A 19,884-nucleotide genomic window follows, 5' to 3' on the forward strand; every position below is an offset into this window, starting at 1 on the left:
TTAAAGGAGCAGTGATTTTTAAAGGATACAGGCTGTCAGGGGCAAATTGCGTGTGTGGAACGGTAATAGCTGTTTTCCCGCATACATTAATACTAAATTTTTAAAACACTCTTTACCTCTAAATCGGGAATAGCATCCATACTGAGCAAGGAAGCTTAGCACTCTCCATTGGCAGCTCGGCAAAAAAAATCCATGTTTTACATCAGGTTACCATTTTGTTTTATAAAGCAGCTGTAAAGAAACAGCGTATTATTCTGACTCATCTTGTGCAAATAACTAGGAAAAGGCAATTACACAGAGAAGAGAACTTGGTTAATGAGACACATATCTGGAACTGGGGAGGACATTAGGGAACACTAAACACACAGATTTATCCTGGGATCCAGGTACTGTGTTTACATACACCTCATACAAATCAGTGAAATACAGTCATAAGGCTTTCAGGCCGGTATTCAACATTTTAATTTTAGGTATCACTTGCTTTTACTTTTTAAAGCATTGGTGATGACACGTGACATGTCCAAACCATCTTTCACAGCCAAAGAGTTTTAGCTCGCACTGCTCATGCTTTTAATCCTGAAGATCCCCAGCTCAATCTCACAGGCACCGCGCATGATGGCAGCCCTTTTCAATAAAATCTGTCATGCAGACAGCAAACTTTTGGCTGTAGAGATGACTCTGACACCCCTGTTACTACACCAGGTCAAGTGTATTGCGGACTTTTGACAAAGAAGTAAACTAACATCTTCATCTAGCAGCAAATGTTTTGAAAAAGTAAAAGCTTCTTGTTAAAAAATTGGTCCCCTTGCTCCCACATCTACTGAAGAAGCTGCCGTTCTTCTTAACATATTGCCACTAAAATCTTTATTATTATGGGCTTCTAAAAACTTAACAGCTAGGAGCTGATCCTGGAAGCATAGCTGGGCACGCAGTTGGCACCATAAACAAAGTCTTTGCCTTTGTATGATCAGATCCCATCCAGCACAATAGCACAGCAATTATACACACAGGTGAATCCACTCATTCGTAAGGCGGGAGATGGCACAAAGCATCTTGCAGAAGACAAGGAGAAAGCACTCACAGCGTTTTAATGCTGAAGAGCCCTGTCTGACAACTGCGTCTTCTCTAATCTGCGTTCATCTTTTAACATGGAATCCTTGTCATTTTACCAGAAGCACCAATTCAGAAAAACCTGCTCAGAAAACTGACCTGCTCCCTTAACAGCAATGAAAAGCTCCAAAGCAGTGTCTCTCAAACAAACACAGAGAAAACAAAACATTAACAGACAGGACAGGCTTATTACCAGTGATAAATCATCGCAGACATTAAAATTCTAGCCACGAGGCTTAATAACTTTATGCTACCTTCTTCTAAAGGCTGTTATACAAATACTGACTGTGACAAAGAAAAATAAAGTTTGCAGAAGAGGAAGATTTTGAAAAATAACTCCTGATAAAAAGCAGCAAAAGCAAGTACCTGAAAATGTGAACATGTGTGAGTCACCTGATCCAGACACCATACGAAAAGAATTATCTGTTGAGTTTGCTGCACCGCTAATATCTTTCAAAAGCCCTGGTATTTGGAGAGGCACTGCAGTATGGAATGTCATCTTTTATTTTTTAACTTTTTTAAGATGAACGCCTGCCTTCTCCCTCAGGCTACGGTCCTACTTTGTGTTTCTACAGGCAGGGCACCACAGATGTAAGCGGTTTTACTGAAATCAAGGAATCTTTATGCAGTTAAACTCGTTCGCTTGCTTTGGGACATGGTCTTTACAGAGCAAACTGATGGGACAGGCATCATCTTCCTTCCGCTCTGCTGTAACAACCACGGCAGTAAGCCTCCAGCCCTGCAGCTGGATCTGCTCGGGCACAAAACACTCGGGACGCCCAGCAGGAGCCTGCCAGTGGGTAAGGGGACGTAGTGCTATCGGTACGGTGCTAACATCCCAGGGACCTCCATCTCACAAACACTTCCACAATAATGGAATAACCCTGAATGAGCACTCCTCACCGCATCCCAGATAGCTGTGCTTCAAGAAGTCCTTGTAGAAATACTAATGCACGTTGGCTCAGATGGCAAGAAGGATATCTGGGCTGAAACCCAACGAGCAAGTGATTAGTTTAAGCAAACGATGACAAAAGACGCCACCACAGCATGGCACAGTGCCTGGCACGAGACGCCTTGCTTGGGTTGTATTCCTTGTCCGGATCTGCCTCACCTAACGCCTGCCGTGCTCTGGAAGAGGCGTTGCAGGACAGCACGCCAGGAGCCTTTGCAAGCATTGAGACCAAGGTACTCTCCTTTGCTCCTGTGCGTGTGTGGATAAACATGCAGTCACTCCGCTGAAATCAGCAGCGGCAAAACGGATACGACAAATGACTCACAGAGCCCTAGGTCTGTGAGAAATACGAGCCGCAAGTAACCCAAAATTTAGTTTGCAAAAGGAAAAAGCTAACACATCTGGGAAAAAAGGATTGGCAACGTAAGAGAGAGAAAGCTGGAAGCAGCAATACTACAGGAAGCCAACAGTGGACCACAAGTTGCACTCAAACAGCCAACGTGCTGCAAAGGTCAAGGCAATACGCAGAAATCCCCACATGCGAACACACATCCTGCCAGGGGGCTGGCAGACAGCCCTCACGTGGTGTGACTGCGCCCAGGAAAACTGCTCGGCCCCGTGCGGGACCGCCGTGAGGGCTGCTCAGCAGTTGCAGGAAGCTCATGAAAACGCACACACGTTTACGTCAGCGCTGCGCGAAACCAATCAGTGGGGCTGGAAGGCTTGATTTACATACATTAATTAATAATAAATGGTCTCCCAAGGAAGAAAGGCCACGCATGGGCAGCCTCGCCTCTGCTGGGAGGTGCAAAGCCCACCCCTCTGCCCCTGCTGGTCAGGAACCCCTCACCCATTGCCCTTGGGTGGCCTCTGCACCAGCAGTGGGACCCGAAGGCAAAACTCCTCGAGAAGGGGAAGGATGCAAGGCTCCTTTTGAGGCACAGAGCTCTGCCTTCCGGCATCATCTTAGGCTGCTCTGTCAGGATGGCGAACCTGTGACACGTGCTAATTTAAATGCCACTTGATCAGCGCTTTCTTCCCTTCCTCTCCACGGAAGACACTGATATGTGCCATAGGAAAGACAAACCGTAAGTGCCCAGGGGTGAAAGTTTTCCCAAAGGATAGGTGGAGGCGGAGCTGGAAGAACTGCCTCCTGGTTACCAAACAATAGGTTAGGGACTTGGGCAACAGCCAGGGGCCGAAACCTAGATTCCTGATTTGTCTGTTTTTCTCAGGCTGAGGAGACACCAGCTGAGGAAGACACCCTGTCCTCCAGAATACAGACGGGGTTGGCTCACAGGATCCCTTTCAGGGAGGCTTGAACACTGTGCTATGTAAGATTCACAGTGCTGAGAGAAAATGGCAAAAAAGAGCTGCCTGAATCCAATGACTTTCTATGCAGAATGCATAAGCACATCAGGGGAAGGACCGTAACCCCACAATTGTTCTTTGCAACCATAGCAGTTGCTCCTCCATTTGCACTTTCCTGCTCCTCCCACCTAGATTGCATCTCCAGCCTATATGCTACATATCTCTGTAAGGTCACTCCCTAAATTATTATCAAGTTTCAATATATACTTTATTTATACATTTTATAATCCGATTTGATATGGGATTGATTCCCAGAAATGATTTGCATTACTGCGCAATTGTGTCTTGAGCTCTCCCAGACTTACTTCTACTCACTGCCTCTGCATGGGTTTACTTCTGCTACACGTTGCTTCACAGGTAGGTGCTTTCCGAGCCTGACAAGTACAAAATTATTGACTCTTAAGACTTACACGCTGTTTTCTAGCTGACATCAGTGACACCAGTGATCCTGCAAGGTCCCTACACAGTCTGGAATCTTTTCCCTCCTCCCTAGCCCTACTTACTCTGCTGGATGTAGGATGCTTTGTTAGCTGATCGTCTTAAAGAAATTCTTTGGCGTATGACATTCCTTGCTCTGTTTTTCCTCTTTTGTTACATGATGCCTTCTATTCAAACAGCCAAACTAGAGCTGGCAAATGGCCTCTCTAGGTTTTTTACACTTTGCTGCAAGGCAAAATAAACAGTTGTTTCCAGTTTGCATTTTCAGGGCTACAGATGTATGTTAATTATCCTTTCAGTCTGCTGATGGAAAACTGAAAGAGGTTTAAACGTATTTTTCTAAGGCAGACACCAAACTCTCTGGACACCTGTCCCTTCTAACTTTGGGCTTTGTGCTTCTCAGAGCACAGTACAATCTCTCCTCCTTTTATGTTGACTCTAAAGGCACTTTCAGATTTCAGCAGGGGTTTACAAAAGGCCAGGAGATGGGGATTAAATCTTGCTAAAATTCGAGAACTTTATGTGTCTTTTCAGAGCAGCAGTGATGTGGAAAGTACTATTTGGATTGACCTGGGACCATTTGAAGGATGGGGAACTTCAGAACAGGGCAACAGGAACAATATCATAACATGGGAAGTTCATTCTCTTGTTAAGATGCTGTACTATTTAATCAACTATCTTACCTTCCTTTTGTTTTCAGGAACAATGAAATGAAATGAAATGAAATGAAATGAAATAGCCAGGTCTTATATATTCTTTAGGTAAAAATATATATTATCAAGACCATCTTGTCAAACAGTCCAAGTAGAAGAACGAAGAACTGGAAATGAAACTGCAATTTATTTCCAATTTCTGTATCAGGTTTAGAACTGGCTGTTACACAAGAGAACAAAACAATCTCAGAAGTGCAAAGCCAGTAATGCAGGGACCTTCCCCAGAGGAGGAAGCAAGGATCCATTTCCCTCTTTAAGTTTTAAAAGCTTTACTTCATGATACTCACTTGTCTGCCAAATATTTCTTGGAATCTTTTAAATAACTGTTTATTCTAGTTGTTCCTACTGTGCTTCGGCCAAACTACCGGGCCCTTCTCTACTGATGCTGCCTCTACCGGAGTCCAGAGTCAAGTGGTGTGCTACCACAGCAACGTGTTACTCCTATGTTTTAAGCATCCCTCATGTACATCCCGGTGTGTACACATATGCACAGAACAGCTACGTGCAGGCACACACGTACACGGATACCCATGGCATCTAGAGGTACGAGACACAGATGACACAGGGGCAGACTTGAAAAGCACTAAGGTACCTAAAGATAGAGCAAAGCACTGACGTTCAGCTAACTCCTGACACCTTTAGAAAGCTGGCTCCACATCCTCTTCCTGCCTGCTCCACACAGGCTACTTTCCAGTGTTTGTTGCTATATTTATCACTTGAATTACAGTATTACTGAGGCCTCAGGCAGACTCCTTCTCCTTATGCCTCTCAAGCATACAGTGGGAAGGTCTTTACTGCTCAGACAACACCATTGCAAACAGTTCAAATGTGAAAGATCTCTACATTGTCATCACTTTTCCAGCATTATCAGGAAATCATTTCGTCTATCCTCAGATGACAATTGTAGATACTTACTGACAGCAATCACTTGCTTGTAACATTTTTATTACCCTAAATGCAAGAAAACTAACATCAATTCAATATTAGGATAGAGAAATCAGGAAAGAGTTAAGACTGAAAACTCAGCCTTTGTTTTGCTGCCTGTGCTTCACTCCAGCTGGGTCTCCTAACAGGTTCTTTAACACAATAACAAACAGAAGAGATCTGTCAATTAATATATGTAATGGAAACTAACAGTAAGAACATGCAGATTGACCTGACAGGCTACAGATTTGACTGAAAGGGGCACCTTCCCTTCAGACAAAGCGTGTGTCTATCCAGTGATTTCCATGAGGTTACTTGATGAGATCTATTTGGTAGCTTTGGAATGGCAAGAAAAACATCTAACACAAAGCCTGCACGGAATGGGTATGAAAATCTTTACATGCTTACTGCTTCAAAACTTCTGAGTCAACTGTCCTCCTTCTGGGTTAGCTTCATTTGGGCTTGTAAAACATGACGCTGCAGGAGAAAATATATTCCTCTATTGTCATTTACACAAAAAGAACAGACTTGCACATTTGGGGATAGTTATTTAAACTAATTAAAAAAGAGAGATTTAAAGAACTGATTTTAAAGAAGTTCTCCCAGATATTCTTGTCTGCGATAACATCAAACATAGAACACCTTGGCCCCAAAATGGTTCGTTTGCCAAGCAAGCGCAACTGGAAAGGTTTTAGTATAAGTTATGATTCAATTTTCTGTACAAAAACTATTCCATTTTAAGCTACAAACCTCAGGTGAAATCTGTTTTCAAGTCACACTTACAGCAGAACACAAGAGCACGGATAAAGAACATCAGCTGCTGAGGTTCCTCACCTTCCAAACAATAGGAGAATTCACACTTCGCTCCTTGTTATTTTTGTTTTAGGAAATGAAGGAAACAGTACTCAATGAGCTGGTGAAGTCACTGAAAAGGCACTCACACCTTCTCTAAACATGACCAGATATTTGCAAATAAAAGTTTAAGCTCAAGTTATCTAAGCAACATGTTTCAACCTGGTGCAGAAGGCTTAGAAAGCAAAAAGCGATTCCATAAAGAACTCCTGGCCTTAAATGTCTCTTTTCAGATGCACCTCCACCAACTTCATGGGAGTGCTGTGTGAAGCAGCCAACAATCTCAGAATTAGTTCCTTGGTTATGACAGACCTTTGCCGTGATCAGCACATCATGTCTCATCTCAGAGACCTGCCTGAAAAATTGCTTGCAGATCTCTAAGGAGTGATGTATGAGTGAGGTACATAATTAAAGAGGGAGAGAGCAGGAAGAAGCTCAGAATTGGTAAAGGAGAAGTCACAGGAGACTCATATTTAGTAACACAGCAAAAGTGATGTCATAAAACAGAGCAACCAAAAGGGGAAAAAGGAGAAAAGCACATGGTGAAGGACTGGACAGGTCCCAAATGGCCAAGGAGAAAAACTCAAAAGATTGCAGACTGGGTTTTGGCAGAAAAACATAGAGAAAGATCTGTTGTCTATTTCTGATGGACCCTTTGAAGTTTTCTGGATCTGATCTGATTTTTGTCTGTCATTCTTTGCCAAAAAAGATAAACCCTGCCAGGGAAAACCTACCTTCCCTTATCCTTATACTAATAAGAAAACAAATGGTCTGTTTTAAATATCAAACACTTAAAATGTAGAGTAGAGTCTTTCTTCTATGATGTGTTTGAGAGTTTAATATTTCCAATCTGCCATACTTGCGATTACAACTGACCAAAGTTGTTCCTGGTTGTGGGAGCACGGCCCTTGGTCCTACACTGAGAGCTTCACCACAATCAACCCACAAGCTTCATCCACTTCACTGACCTGGAGAAGAAAGGTTTATTTACTAAAATGCCTGTGTGTAAGTGTCTAAAATACATTTTTACAGATCTTCTACTGACACTAAAAGTCTTCTGGAATTCTGTCACTCCGTAGCAATAATTACTTTTAATATTCTTTAATACTGTACTGAACTGTAACACTATAGTATTATTAGCCTTATCTTTTTATGCTTTAGTCTACCAAAGTCTGTAAGCATGAGCTTAGTTTTAAGCCCTTCCCTTAGATTACTTTAGCTCTTACTTTAAGGTACCTAACTTTCACATCTTGCTGTAGGGGGGTGGCACAGTCAAACAATACTGAAGACTCACTCAGCTAAGACTTATCATGTAATCATCCTTACATTTATGATGCTGAGCCTGCCGCAGACATTAGCTCCCGTTAAAATGGCAGCATTTACTATGTATCACTACAAGCAATAAACTCAAAATTTCATACCCATTTAAAACTCCAATATATTAAAGTGCCTCAAATGCCACTCAGTCATCGCTACTGGCAGATGCTTTATAATAGTGATGTTCAAATACAAGGATTGCCAGGTACCTAGCAAATCTGGAGTTCAGGTAGGTGTTAATTCAAAGTAGAAGTAAGGGCACTGGACAAGAGGAACACAAGAGCAGGAGTCTGGAAAACAGGAAATTTATACTCCCAAGACACCAAATGCACCTTCAAAGTATCTGGCATGACACTGTCACTTTAAAGGATGTGTTCTCCTCCCAGCATGAAATGGTCTAACCAGCTTTAGACATCCATGTGTTTTACATTAAAATACACTGTTTTACCTGCTTGGATCTGTTTTGTATTGTCCCAAATCAACTTAAACATCCCCACACAAACTATCTGGATTTATCCAAACCTAGTTCTTGTCTCCCCGTCTGCATGATCCTAGATTTCTGTTCATCAATGGCATCAACCATTTACCTGGGCATGCTCTTATTTTATTGAGGTCATTCCAGACTTTTTCCTCCTCTCTCTACAGTTGCATTAACAGCTTCCTTCCTATTTTCAAATCAGTAGCTAATTTCAGCAACTAAGTGCTTATTGTTTTTTCAGGGTCGCTCATAAAACAAACACCATTATTGATCCTTCTGAATCTACCACCAGTCTTCCCCTTTTATCTCATCTGAGTGACCATTCAAGGGGCAATTTCTAAATAAACCAGGACATCTATCCTAGATTAGCTGGGTATCCGAAGAAAGAGATCTTTCTGTCCATGTGTGCTAACAGAACTCCTATCACAGTAGTAGCCAAGCAACTCCTAAGTGTTAGTGCTTTTGTTTCCACAACACCTTTTTAAAGGGAAAAGTGCTGTTACTTGTCCTACAAAAACAGGGAACTAAGACACAGAGGGATTTACAATTTTGAAATGTACAATGAATTGGATCTTTTTTTCCTATATTTTTACCATAGCAGCCTTCCTTCTATTTCCGCATGCACTCTGGATACACAGTTGCTTATCAGTTGGACTACAGCAAGGGATGACCTGGCCAGTTGGCATTTTTTCCGCATTTTTGATCAGGTGCATATAAAAAAAAAAAACAACTTGTTAAGGTAAACTGCTGCCAGTATTTTATCTGCTCTTACTATTAAGCTTCAATATAATTCTTGGGTCCTAAACTCTAAACCTACTCACGGCCCTCCTGTTAAGCTAAAGGAAATTTTGGCTTTGCCCCAGAAAACATACCAAAATACAAAACAGCCTTCCCAGGTGGTGAGACCCAGGTGACATCTTTCATGTACCAAGTATCTAAAAGCATCTTTTGAATTTATTCACCATTTATTCACCAATTCTACTTCATAAGGGTATGTAAAGATAACATTTACTGGCCATTACCATTTTGGCTAAGTGCGGCAAGTTCGATCCTTTTCAAATTAATGCTAGACTGACTCATAAAGAAACTTGAAATGCAGTTTGACTGCCATAACGCACCATCAATTATTAGATAAAATTTTTCACCAGTCCCTCTGTGTATCAATCATTGCTATCTGGTCACTTCCTTTAAGGTTTCTCTCTCTTCTCCCACAGTGATGAAAATCAGGCTGGTTCTTGATGATCATGACACCAACATAACTCCAAAGAGAAGCTAATGGTCTAGGACTAGAGATTGCCACCTCTGCTGGATATAGGTGCAGTGTTCTGCCACGTTGGCCAGCTGGGCCCACGAGCGTTGTACCCACTGAAAGACGAGAGTAATTGAGGCAGATCTGCACTAAGGCAGCTGTGCTGCTTCTGGGATCTGAGCGAGATTTTCTGTATGACAGTACCCGTGCACACGGAAACACGCGGTTGAATCAGAGCCAAGCCAGTAATGCCTGTGCACTTCATTACAGGGTAGGCAGTCCTCCTGCCCTGCTTTAACACTTCTCAGCTTTATTAAACACAGTTTAAGAAGCCTGTCCCTGCACAGCAAATTCCTGCCAAAGGTCCCAGACATGCAAAGCGCCATGTGGCAGGACAATAACACTGCTATTTAAATGTATTGTTAGTTGTACTATTAAGCTAGTATATTAGCATGAAACGTCGACTTTCACATGAGGATACAAAGACCAAACGTGCTAATTGCATAATGAATGAAGAAGTAGGTAGCTAACACTCAAGGATTTGGAAACAAGCTAATCCCCTGGATAAAAGACATTCAATTAATCAGAATATCAGACTTGACCCAACTCAAACAATTCCTTTCTCCTCATAGGTATAGCATAATGTTTTCTGGGAAACAAGATGAAGATCACCGTCCTCACCAGGTTTGTCCTTCATTTAAGGAAGCGTGCATCAGGCAAAACCTGGCAACAAAGATGAGGTGAAGTCCTAGTAAAGACAGTACGAAGAGTATTTCTCACAAGTAAGGCAGCTCCAGGCAGACACCAGCCCGATCTAACACGAAGCTGTATGTAACTGCTCCACATGCTGCAGGAGCATGTTGGAATTGTGCCTGTTGACATTCAGGTGAACTAAAACCCGGCACCAACACCCCCCAGCCTGCCTGCTCGATTCCTGCCTGATGGTTGACTCTGGGCTCTCAACAATTTCTACCTCGGCTTGCTAAGTCATGTTAAAACTAGAGACTGCTTTGTCTTCACTTGAACTTTACATCCTGTTAGTCTGCACAAAGGAAGTAAGATCTGCTAATAGCACACCTATTTTTTTCCTAATGAAGATGTACTCTCTTGGAGATTATTGTCATTCACGTACCTATTTAGACACCTAGTCACAGGCTATGACCAGCTGCATAGCATAGAGTGATTTTTTTTAAAAGGAAAAAAAAAGAGTCATTAAAACAAAAGGGCCTGTTATGCTTCTAGGTAAACAAATGGGAGTTTTTCAGAGGCTCAAAAAGGAAAGAGATTAACATGCTTCCACGTGGTTATGGTCTCAACTATTCCCATTAAAATTTTCACAGTAAATTAAACAATAACAGAGGTAAGAAAGAAGTCAATTTTCAGTGGATCATGCTATTCTGCTGACATAAATTGCCATTTTTAGGTAGTATATCCAGCAACTTGGATAATGATAGAATAACAAAACCACAACCCAGTGTTGATTAAGTTTGTCCTTTTGCATGCTAATTTTAGTCTGCTCCGCCAAAATAATTGAATGCATCACCTTATTTACATGCTTCTAGATATTTAGCACCCTCTCACTATTTCTTTACCAACCTTTGCTTAAGCCTGTGGTGTTGGCCTTCACTCCTTGTAGAGTATCTGCTGTTCAACACCACTGCTGGTGCTTCCTCAGCTACGCTCAGAGAGCCTTTCCATTCGCTGCCCACCACTTACACTCATCTTCTCCCAGGGCTCTCTGCTGAAGGGTAATGCTAGATGTCTATCTTGAGCCTGCCCTTCTCTGTTTTCGTACACATTGCATACAACACTCCATTACCTTCATGCTCTTACAGGTTAGAAACAACAGAAACTTTCCTTGACTAGGAAACGAAGGCATGAAGTGCCATGGAATTGTCCCAGAAAGGTTGGAGAAGACAACAAATAGACTCCCACTGTTTGATGCCTGCTAATGAGTTCACACAACGCGTGTTACGCAATGAGTTTACACAATAGTGACCAAAAAGGAGGGAAGGGACAGGCCCTGTAAGCGTGCCATGGTACCAGACCCCCCTGGAGAAAGCTCTGCTCCGCATTATTGAGGCTGCACCAAATACGGATGTTTAAATACAATGGGGCGCTTATGTGACTGCCAAATGCCCGCGATGCTCTTCCACCTCAGTTACATCACAGCGGTGTAAAATAAAAGATGACAAAGGGCTATGAGAGAAACTCAACGAGGTGCAAGACAGCACCAAGCCAGTGGCAGAGCTGGAGGCCCAGCGCCCAAACCCCTGCGTGCGGCGGGGCAGCCGGGGGGCCGCAGGGCGCGACGCCCACCGTGGGCACACCAGGCCGCCTGCCTCACCCAACCTGCCGGCAGCAGGCCGTGCCTCCCGAGCCCACCGGCACCACACAGGGCGCCGCCACCCTGACCGCAGGCCTCGGCCCCTTCCCCTCGCGTGTCCCCTGGACCCTAACCCAGGCCGGGCCCGAGGCCTCGTCCCCGTCCCCGGGCCAGGCCGGAGCTGGGCCCGGGGCGGTGGCGGGGGCCCCCCAGCCCCACGGGGCATCCGGGGGGCCGGGGCGAGGGAGGGCGTATAATAAACAGCATCGCTGTCACGCAGGCAGGGCTGCCGGCTCCCAAAGCCTCCTCCCCGCGATAACAATCCAGGTACAGCCCGCGCTCGCCCCCCTCCCTCCCTCCTTCCCTCTCTCTCTCTCCCTCCTCCTCCTCCTCCCTCCTCCTCCTCCTCCTCCTCCTCCCGGGGGGCCGGGGGAGAAATCTGCAGATCAAAGAAAAGATGCACAATAATAGCGGGGTGGGCTCGCACCGCGGCCCCCCGCCCGGCGGGGGCCGGGGCCGGGGCCTCCGGCGGAGCCTCGCCGCGGCCCGGCCGCTGCCAGCCCCGCGGGAGGGCGAGGGGGGCGGCGGCGGGCCGGGGGGGAACCGGGGGGGGTCGGTGCCGGGCTCCCCCGCCGCGGTACTCACCCGGGCCGGCCAGTGCGGGTACCCCTTCATTTTGGCGAACACCAGGTCTCCAGCCTTGTATTCTCGGGGCCGCGGACGAGCCATCGGGAGCCGCCGCGGGAGCCTCCGTTCGTGTCCCCCCCCCTCCCTCCCTCCCGCACCCCCCGCCCCGCACACGCCGCCCGGGGGCAGCCGGGCGAAGCCCCCGCGGGGTGCGATGCGCCCGGGCACGGGGCCGGGCCGCGGGCAATCCCCGATCCCTCTCCTCCTCCTCCTCCTCCTCCTCCTCCTCCGGCGGCGGCGGCGGCGGGAGGAGATGGGGTGTGTGTGTGTGTGTGTGAGTGTGTGTGAGTGTGAGCGTGAGTGTGTACGCGGGGGAGGAGGGGGAGGCCTTGGACACAACCCCAGCAGCCCCCGCTAGCAGGGAGCCGGCTGGCGGCGGGGCTCCTGGCCGGGCGGGGGCGGCCGGGGAGCCCTCACCCCGCGGCAGCGCTGCCCGCGGCCCCCCCGTGCGGAGCCGCCTTACGCCGCCCGCTCCATCCCCGCCGCAGCCGCCGCGGCCCCGGGAAGATGGAGCCGTCTCCTCCGAATTACTCCTCGGGCAGCGACCGAAAACAGGATCTTCTTATCCCCTCCCGCCTCCCCCCCGCGCTTTCCCTTCCTGTTATTTTCTAGGTACACAGATCGGTTTCTATGAAAAGAGGAGAGCAGAGAGCGGCTCCCGTCCCTCCCGGCCCTTCCTTCCCCAGCTGAAGCGTGACATGGTTCTTTATGCGCGCCTGACATGGAGGCCGGGCGAAGAGGAGACGCCGGCTGCGCCCTGTGGCTTTTGGCAGCCAGGCCCCGCGTTCCCTCCGGCCTGCGGGGCCCCGGCACCAAGGCCCAGACCTAGCCTGGGTCGGATCTTGGGGTGCCCCGGCCCCCCGAGCACACCCCGCCGACAGGCTGCAGCTGCACCCGCTGCCACAGGAGCCCGGGGCTCACCCCAGCCCTTTTCATGAGACAAAACGCCTGCCTCAGCAGGCCACAGAGCAAAGGCCTGGGTCCAGGGCACGCTGATGGGTCTTCCCAATTTCTGCACCCACACTCACTCCACCACGAGGCCCTTCATGTCCCTCAGCACCAAAAAAAACCCGAAACCACAAAAATAACAACCCACAGCACCAGGGAGACCTGGAGCTGGAATCTCCTTGAATTCACAACAAGGGCTTGCCCGTGGAAGATGTCAGGGGCTTGACTCTTGCCAGACGATGCCAATTTTTAAAAGCGTCTACCTCTATGGAAGGAAACCATTGAGAACTCACAATTCCCAAACCCAGATACTGCTATTTTTACAATAATGTTACCAGTTAAGTTGTAATGTTCATAAATCAATTGTTATTGAGATTTGTTATACTGAAGTATTGTCTAGAGGAGTGAAAGATGAAAGCATCTGCAACCTGGGTCATAAGCAGAGAAGTTAGAAAAGGTTTTTCTATAGGTTTGGCTGAGCCTATAGCATGCAAGACGCCAGCTATCCCCTTTGGGTTTAGGGAGACGGCTCTGTCTGGGTGCTTATCCACATCCCAAGGAAAGCACCTGGCAGCAGGCGGATGGAGGAGGGAGTGGCTGAAAGCCGCAGGGTCACATCTAGGGAAGGAAGTAAGTGGGCCACAACAAGCACTGCCAGCCAGTAGGGTTGGTAATGCAGAGAAAGGAGACAAGCAAACACCTCTTCTAGCACATGATTTTGGGCTGGAACAGGACCAAGAAGACTCTCACTGTTTATGGTGTCCCCAGGCATGGCTGTGGTACCCAAACACCGCTGTTGGCAGTGCATGAGTAAATAAAGTTTGGCACTTTGGGTCATAAAACAGGGTATGGGCTTCTCTGCTGAGGGAAGCATTGCTGTAAAATCATTAACTCAGGTATCAGTAGCAGACTAACAATGAGGAAAGAAAATCCAAGAAGCTGAATAAACACTCAGGTGATTAGCCTGCACTCTGCTCAGTGCTGTTATCTGTGCCTGAACTACCCAGATCAGTGACAGGGTTGCCAGAGCAGCCACCTTCAGTAGAGACGTGTGGCCAAACAATTCACTTTCACTTTCACATCAGATAGGATTTTGCATCCTTTTAAATTCATATCTCATTTCAGTTTAAAGTCTCTTCAGAACAAATATAATACAAAATATCTGAGTACAGGAGTTGTGGACTCTGACCTGAGTTTGTCTGGAATAATTCCGTGTTGCATCTTACTTCTCATACTTGTGTTATCTTCCCAAACCACCTTTATCTCCAGAATACTTACTAGAGAGATGGATCTGATTTATTTTTCCTATTTACATTATTTGCTTTTCATTTATTGGTATTAATAGCTCTTTCTAGTAATTTATTTAATGCTCTTAAATCAGAAAGGAACAGGAAGTATGCCTATTTCTTCCAATGTATTGCAAATGTCAGAATAGCAAAATTCAAAGTGACTAGATACTGAACTGAAACATCTCATCAAAATGTTCATTTTTTTAAATTCTGTCTGTCTCAGCATTGGTGTCTGCAGAGGATGCAGTGAATGAATAATATTTCTAGTCTGCAGTGGAGGTAATCACATAGTAGAGCTCTAAAGAAAACTCATTCCATGGACATACAAGGTTGCAGCTCTTTTTTTCTCTTGTGTACAGGCTGCAGTGGGTAAAAGAGCTGCCAGGGTAAGAACTCTGCTCAGCTTTGGCCAGTTGAAAATTCTTAAATACACTTTGCAAATAGTCCCACCATCAAGCTGTGGTTAAGCTGCTGGGAAAGGATGGAAGAAGCAACAAGTTTCCCTGCTGATAAATTAAAAAGGAAATCAAATGCTCCACACATTATCAATACAGAAAAGTCCCTCAGCACAAACAACAAAGGAATTTCTTAGTGTGAGTGCATAACTCCATCAGCCACTCATTACAGCAGACAAAAGCAGAGACCTTCTGCACAGGGACAGTTCTGCTACGTCACCTGTACTCTGTTCCTCTCCTGTTACGAAGGATAACAGGGTGTGTACCTCTTCTGAACAGAAGTGGGAAAGAGGGTTTCTTCCAAACACTTCAAGAGCAGTTGCAGATCATAAATGTGAGTGGAGGGATGCTGGAGCTTGCTAATATATATAGGCCACATATTTATAAGCCAGGTCCTAAACCTACAGAAGTCAAGAGCTGGGCCTGCTTTAGGCCCAGACAAAGGAGCAGCAGGTCACAGAGGCAGCAACACCGTGTCCTCACTGGGCAAGGGAGACCTGCAGTGCGGATGGCTCCCTCCTTCCACCAAAGCTCCCCAGAGCAATATGACCAAGTTTCCTCTCACTTATCACCCTGTCAGACAGGTGTTTCTTGAGCAGGGTGATATATAAAAGTATGAGCAGGGGAAGAGGGGGAAGGCTGAGGCCCAGCAGGACCTTGCAGAGAGGTGGCAGGGCCAGGAGTGTGGTCAGTCATGAAACCGTGAGTCACCCAGGACAGATGGTGTCTGAGGTAACTATCTTGAAGCTACCGCCACACTGCTGAATTTTGCTTTCCCAGTAATTCCCAGGAAACAGTATTCTTGAGTATCCTACTGAGAAACTTGAAGCCAGTCCTGATTATTTCCCCCTGTTCATATGAGGAAAATAGCCACATACCTGGCTGAAAATTTTCACAGAGAAAGAATACCACCGATTCAACAGAGTGGTCGAATCCATCAGTCAATCCTTAAGAAAAGCGTATGTGGACAAAAAAGGCCTAATTCCAAATGCACCCTCTGAAGTCATGAATACAGTTTTAAACACATTTAAATTTTACAAGAAATATTCCATGGTCATACACTTATTGGACATTTGTATGCTATCCTGTCTATGGACCTTATTCACCTCGCTATCTCACGCTGGCCATTTTGTGACATGCTGCCTATATTGTGTATTATGTTATATATGTGTAATATGTTATTATTTATATTATTATTTGTACATATTATAATTACAATATATAAATATAACTATAATATTTTTATAATTATTTGTATTATTTATATTTGCCTCTGAAATTCTGTCCCTGGCCAGCCTATAACTTTCGTTTTCCCCACCCAAATCCCTCCTAAGATCAGGCTATAAATGCTCTGCAGCATGGCCATTTGTATGATCAACTTTACTGTAAGATATTGAAAAAAATATTTCTTTTGAATATTTCTTTTTTGACTTGTCTATCTATAGTTGATATGATTTTCTTTCCTTCTGCATTTCCTTTTCCTGTATGTAAAAATGTGTCAGTGATGATTACAATGATTAGTATTTTGCTTATGTACATAGTAAGCTAGTGCTTATTGTATTTTGATATTTAATAGGAAATCGTTCTGAGTCACAACTGAGCCATTCCTCCATGCAGCACTTCTGAGAGCAACGTCTGCAGTCACAGAACTACTTGAGGTCAGCAGAAAGATGCCATAATCTTATATGTCCATCCCAACATGCACAGAAAGGCACTTACCATGCTCATTAGGATATTCTTAATTACTGGAGATAAGAAGCTTACCAGGGGATCTCAAACCTCTGTAATAAGCTTAGAATGGAGAAGGGTGTGTATCTTATCTGGAGCTGGTTATATATATCCAGTTTTCTGAATCTTCTTATGTTATACACTGGAGCAATCTCCTAATCATATTAAATTAGACAATCTTCAAAGTGATTGCTTTATATACTGCAGAGGTGTGAATGCATATCCTAGAGGCAAAAAAGATTGGAGTACTTCAGTTAAAATTAACTTCTTGTGTGGTTGGGAGCCTTCCATTATTACCTGGAAATGTTTGTACAGGTTGGAAATGTTATTAGCAAGTATGCATTGCTGTCACTCCTTGTGCTCTATAGGTGTCTCAAATGAAGCTACAGCAAACAAAAGATGCCAACAGTGAATGCTGCTTAACAATTTCCAATTCAAACCTTTGCTTTCAGTTACTTATATATTTTTCAGAATTTAACCATCAGAATTGAAATTTTCCATGATGATTGTGTGGCTAAAAATTAAATCTCTTCTGACAATGGCAATAGAAGAAATAACTGTAAAAATACCAAATTGCCAGGTACCTTTTGCTGTCCTATAAGTACCCATAGAAACGTAGCCAAGTTGCAAGTCTCTGAAAAGCATTCATATGCACACAATAGAGGTTGATAAACAACTCTCAGATGTTCTGTCTGGACTAAACATGCTCTAGGCTATGGTGAATGTGATTCAGCTCATGAGTGGAGATGACTGTGGAAGCACTGCTTGTGAGAGGAAAAAAATGGCTGTTTCCCTCCTAGTACCCAGATAGTGTACCAGAGTGGCATAACCAGCTATCAGTGCAGAGAGAGAACTGGGAAAAATTGGAAGGGGAGCAGGAGTTAAAGCCCGGGAAAGGCTTGAGAAAAGCAGAGAGGGATTAGGAGACGGACAAAAGCAGCCACATGTGGAAGAACACAAAGATTTCAGAATATCTTAGAATATATCAAACAAATCCACACATTATCTATCAAAATTCTGTGGCCCAATATGTCTCATTCGTTGCCTGTAACTTTTCCATACAGAGACTTCACTGAAGGGGTTGGAACAGGCATTGAGGCATTGGAACAGGCTGCCCAGGAAAGCAGTTGAGTCACCATCCCTGGAGGTATTCAGAAGACATGTAGCTGCGGTGCTTAGGGACATGGTTTAGTGGTAGACTTGGCAGTGCTACATTAACAGTTGGACTTCGTGACCTCGGAGGTCTTTTCCAACCGAAGTGATTCTATGACTGTAATGATCTATTACTGTGCTGCTGTTAGCCCATCAGCTCAAATGGAAGCTTTGACACTACATTCAAAGGTATCAGGCTCTCCGTGACCTGCCTGAGTCAGGTAACCAGACTGAGCATTTCTATGAGGGTAGAAACAAACAAAAAATCCATAATAAGATTATTAAAGATTGTATCACAAACCATCCAAGACAACAGAATTAAACTTGTACCAGCAGCTTGGGCCTGGGTATTTCCCAACATTTAACTGCCTGCCTATGAAACTTCACTGTTCTTTGGATTTTCTCTCGTGGCATGTGAGATCCTTTAGCAGCTGTTTGTTAAGAAACACTCATCAAAATCTAGTACTTCCATTAATAGCCAATAAACATAATTATCTGTGGTAAGAAGATTATCTTGTTGGACAAAAGTTGCACGGTTTTCTTTCATTTTGCTGTTCCCATACTTTAAAGTGTTTGGTAGAGACATCATTCATTACAATGAAACTAATGACTTCTCATCTCCATTTGATATACTAATCTATAAAGTGTCTCCTAGAAAGGCTAGGTGACAAACTTGATCTCTAAAGCTATAAAGCCATAATACCTAGGAAAGAAAACCTGCAACAGACATTTCTCCTCTGAAGACATATTTTAAGTGTGTCATCTAAAGCCTTAGAAATTTATTTGGTGAGAAATATGTTGAGAGTTGGCAGGAACAATAAATTTAGTGGCAGATTCATGACACTTACCCCATCGTAGTTTTCCCTCTTAAATACCAGAGGAGAACGGACTTCTCTCACATGCCCTTTTACATTCATCAAAGTGCCTTTTGGAATGTGACTTAATGAATAATTACATCCCAACACGGACAGCAGAACATACTTATTTAAAGAGCTTTGTAACTTCACTTTTATGTCACCTGAATGACAGTGCCAGAAGGTGAGGAGCAGAAAGAAATGATGTGTCTTGCATGACAACTCTTGAGATTGTCACTGTTTTGTACCACAAAACCCCTGTCAGGAGCAGTAGTCTGATGTTGGGATTTACTTATTGCTCTGGAATTTACTGTTCCAGAACCCAAGCTCTGAATTTCATAATACAGTGGGATGCATAGGTGTTATCACAGGAAAAATAATGAATTAATTCAGTCAGGTGTTTCTTCCTGGATAGCCTGGCATCAACGTGAGTTTAACAGAATCCGAACTGCTACTGGAATGTCATCCCATCTCAGCTGAAATCATTATAAAATCCCTCAGCATTTTTCCCATGATGTCACACCTCAAACTTTTTTACATCATCATCCTCTGCTCCCACAGTCAATATGACCAACCTCTTGGTGTCTCAAATCTACAAAATGGGTCTTATCCTCAGCTCCCTCCACGTCCATGCAACTTAGGTTGCATTCAAATCTTACCTTTCTTTTATCATGAGCAGTTTTCTTCTCTGTGAAGGCACTTTTCTTCGAGTGTCACTGCTATGTATTCTTTTTTTGGCTTCTCCCATCCTCATACCCTGTTTCTTCAGTCGATGCAAAGCAACGTTCTGCCTTATCTGTGTTCTACACATTGGCTTCACTGGACCAAGCATCCTGCTGCTTCTTTCTCACCTTTCCACCCTCATTCTGCACCACCTGGATGATACTAGTGCTCAAGGGGGCTGGGAGTAAGAATTAAGGAAACACGGGGGTTGAAGGTATTGAGGGCAGTCCGCAGAGGCTATGTGGCTATGGTGATGCTTAGAGCGAAGACCATGTTGGCCATCTTCAATGACAGTTGCCAGGATGAAAATGGAGGGCT

General features: G+C 44.7%; 2 protein-coding genes and 1 long non-coding RNA gene across 3 annotated transcripts in view; 1 reads left to right on the forward strand and 2 right to left on the reverse strand.

Moving 5' to 3' along the window:
* Positions 1-12,545, reverse strand: part of HDGFL3 (HDGF like 3) — a 37,236-nt gene extending 24,691 nt beyond the window's left edge. The window contains exon 1 of the mRNA XM_040570521.1: positions 12,376-12,545. Within this exon, the coding sequence (XP_040426455.1) occupies positions 12,376-12,459 (84 nt within the window). The 5' untranslated portion in view covers positions 12,460-12,545. The remainder of the gene's footprint in view (positions 1-12,375) is intronic.
* Positions 1-19,884, reverse strand: part of BNC1 (basonuclin 1) — a 127,284-nt gene that overhangs the window by 12,843 nt on the left and 94,557 nt on the right. The gene's annotated exons all lie outside the window — the stretch shown is intronic.
* On the forward strand, positions 11,947-15,973 carry LOC121076297. Its single transcript, XR_005823447.1, has 2 exons — positions 11,947-12,057; positions 13,030-15,973. It is a non-coding gene; the product is annotated as an uncharacterized LOC121076297 (long non-coding RNA).

Source organism: Cygnus olor, chromosome 11, assembly GCF_009769625.2.
Source record: "Cygnus olor isolate bCygOlo1 chromosome 11, bCygOlo1.pri.v2, whole genome shotgun sequence".
Taxonomy (NCBI): Eukaryota; Metazoa; Chordata; class Aves; order Anseriformes; family Anatidae; genus Cygnus; species Cygnus olor.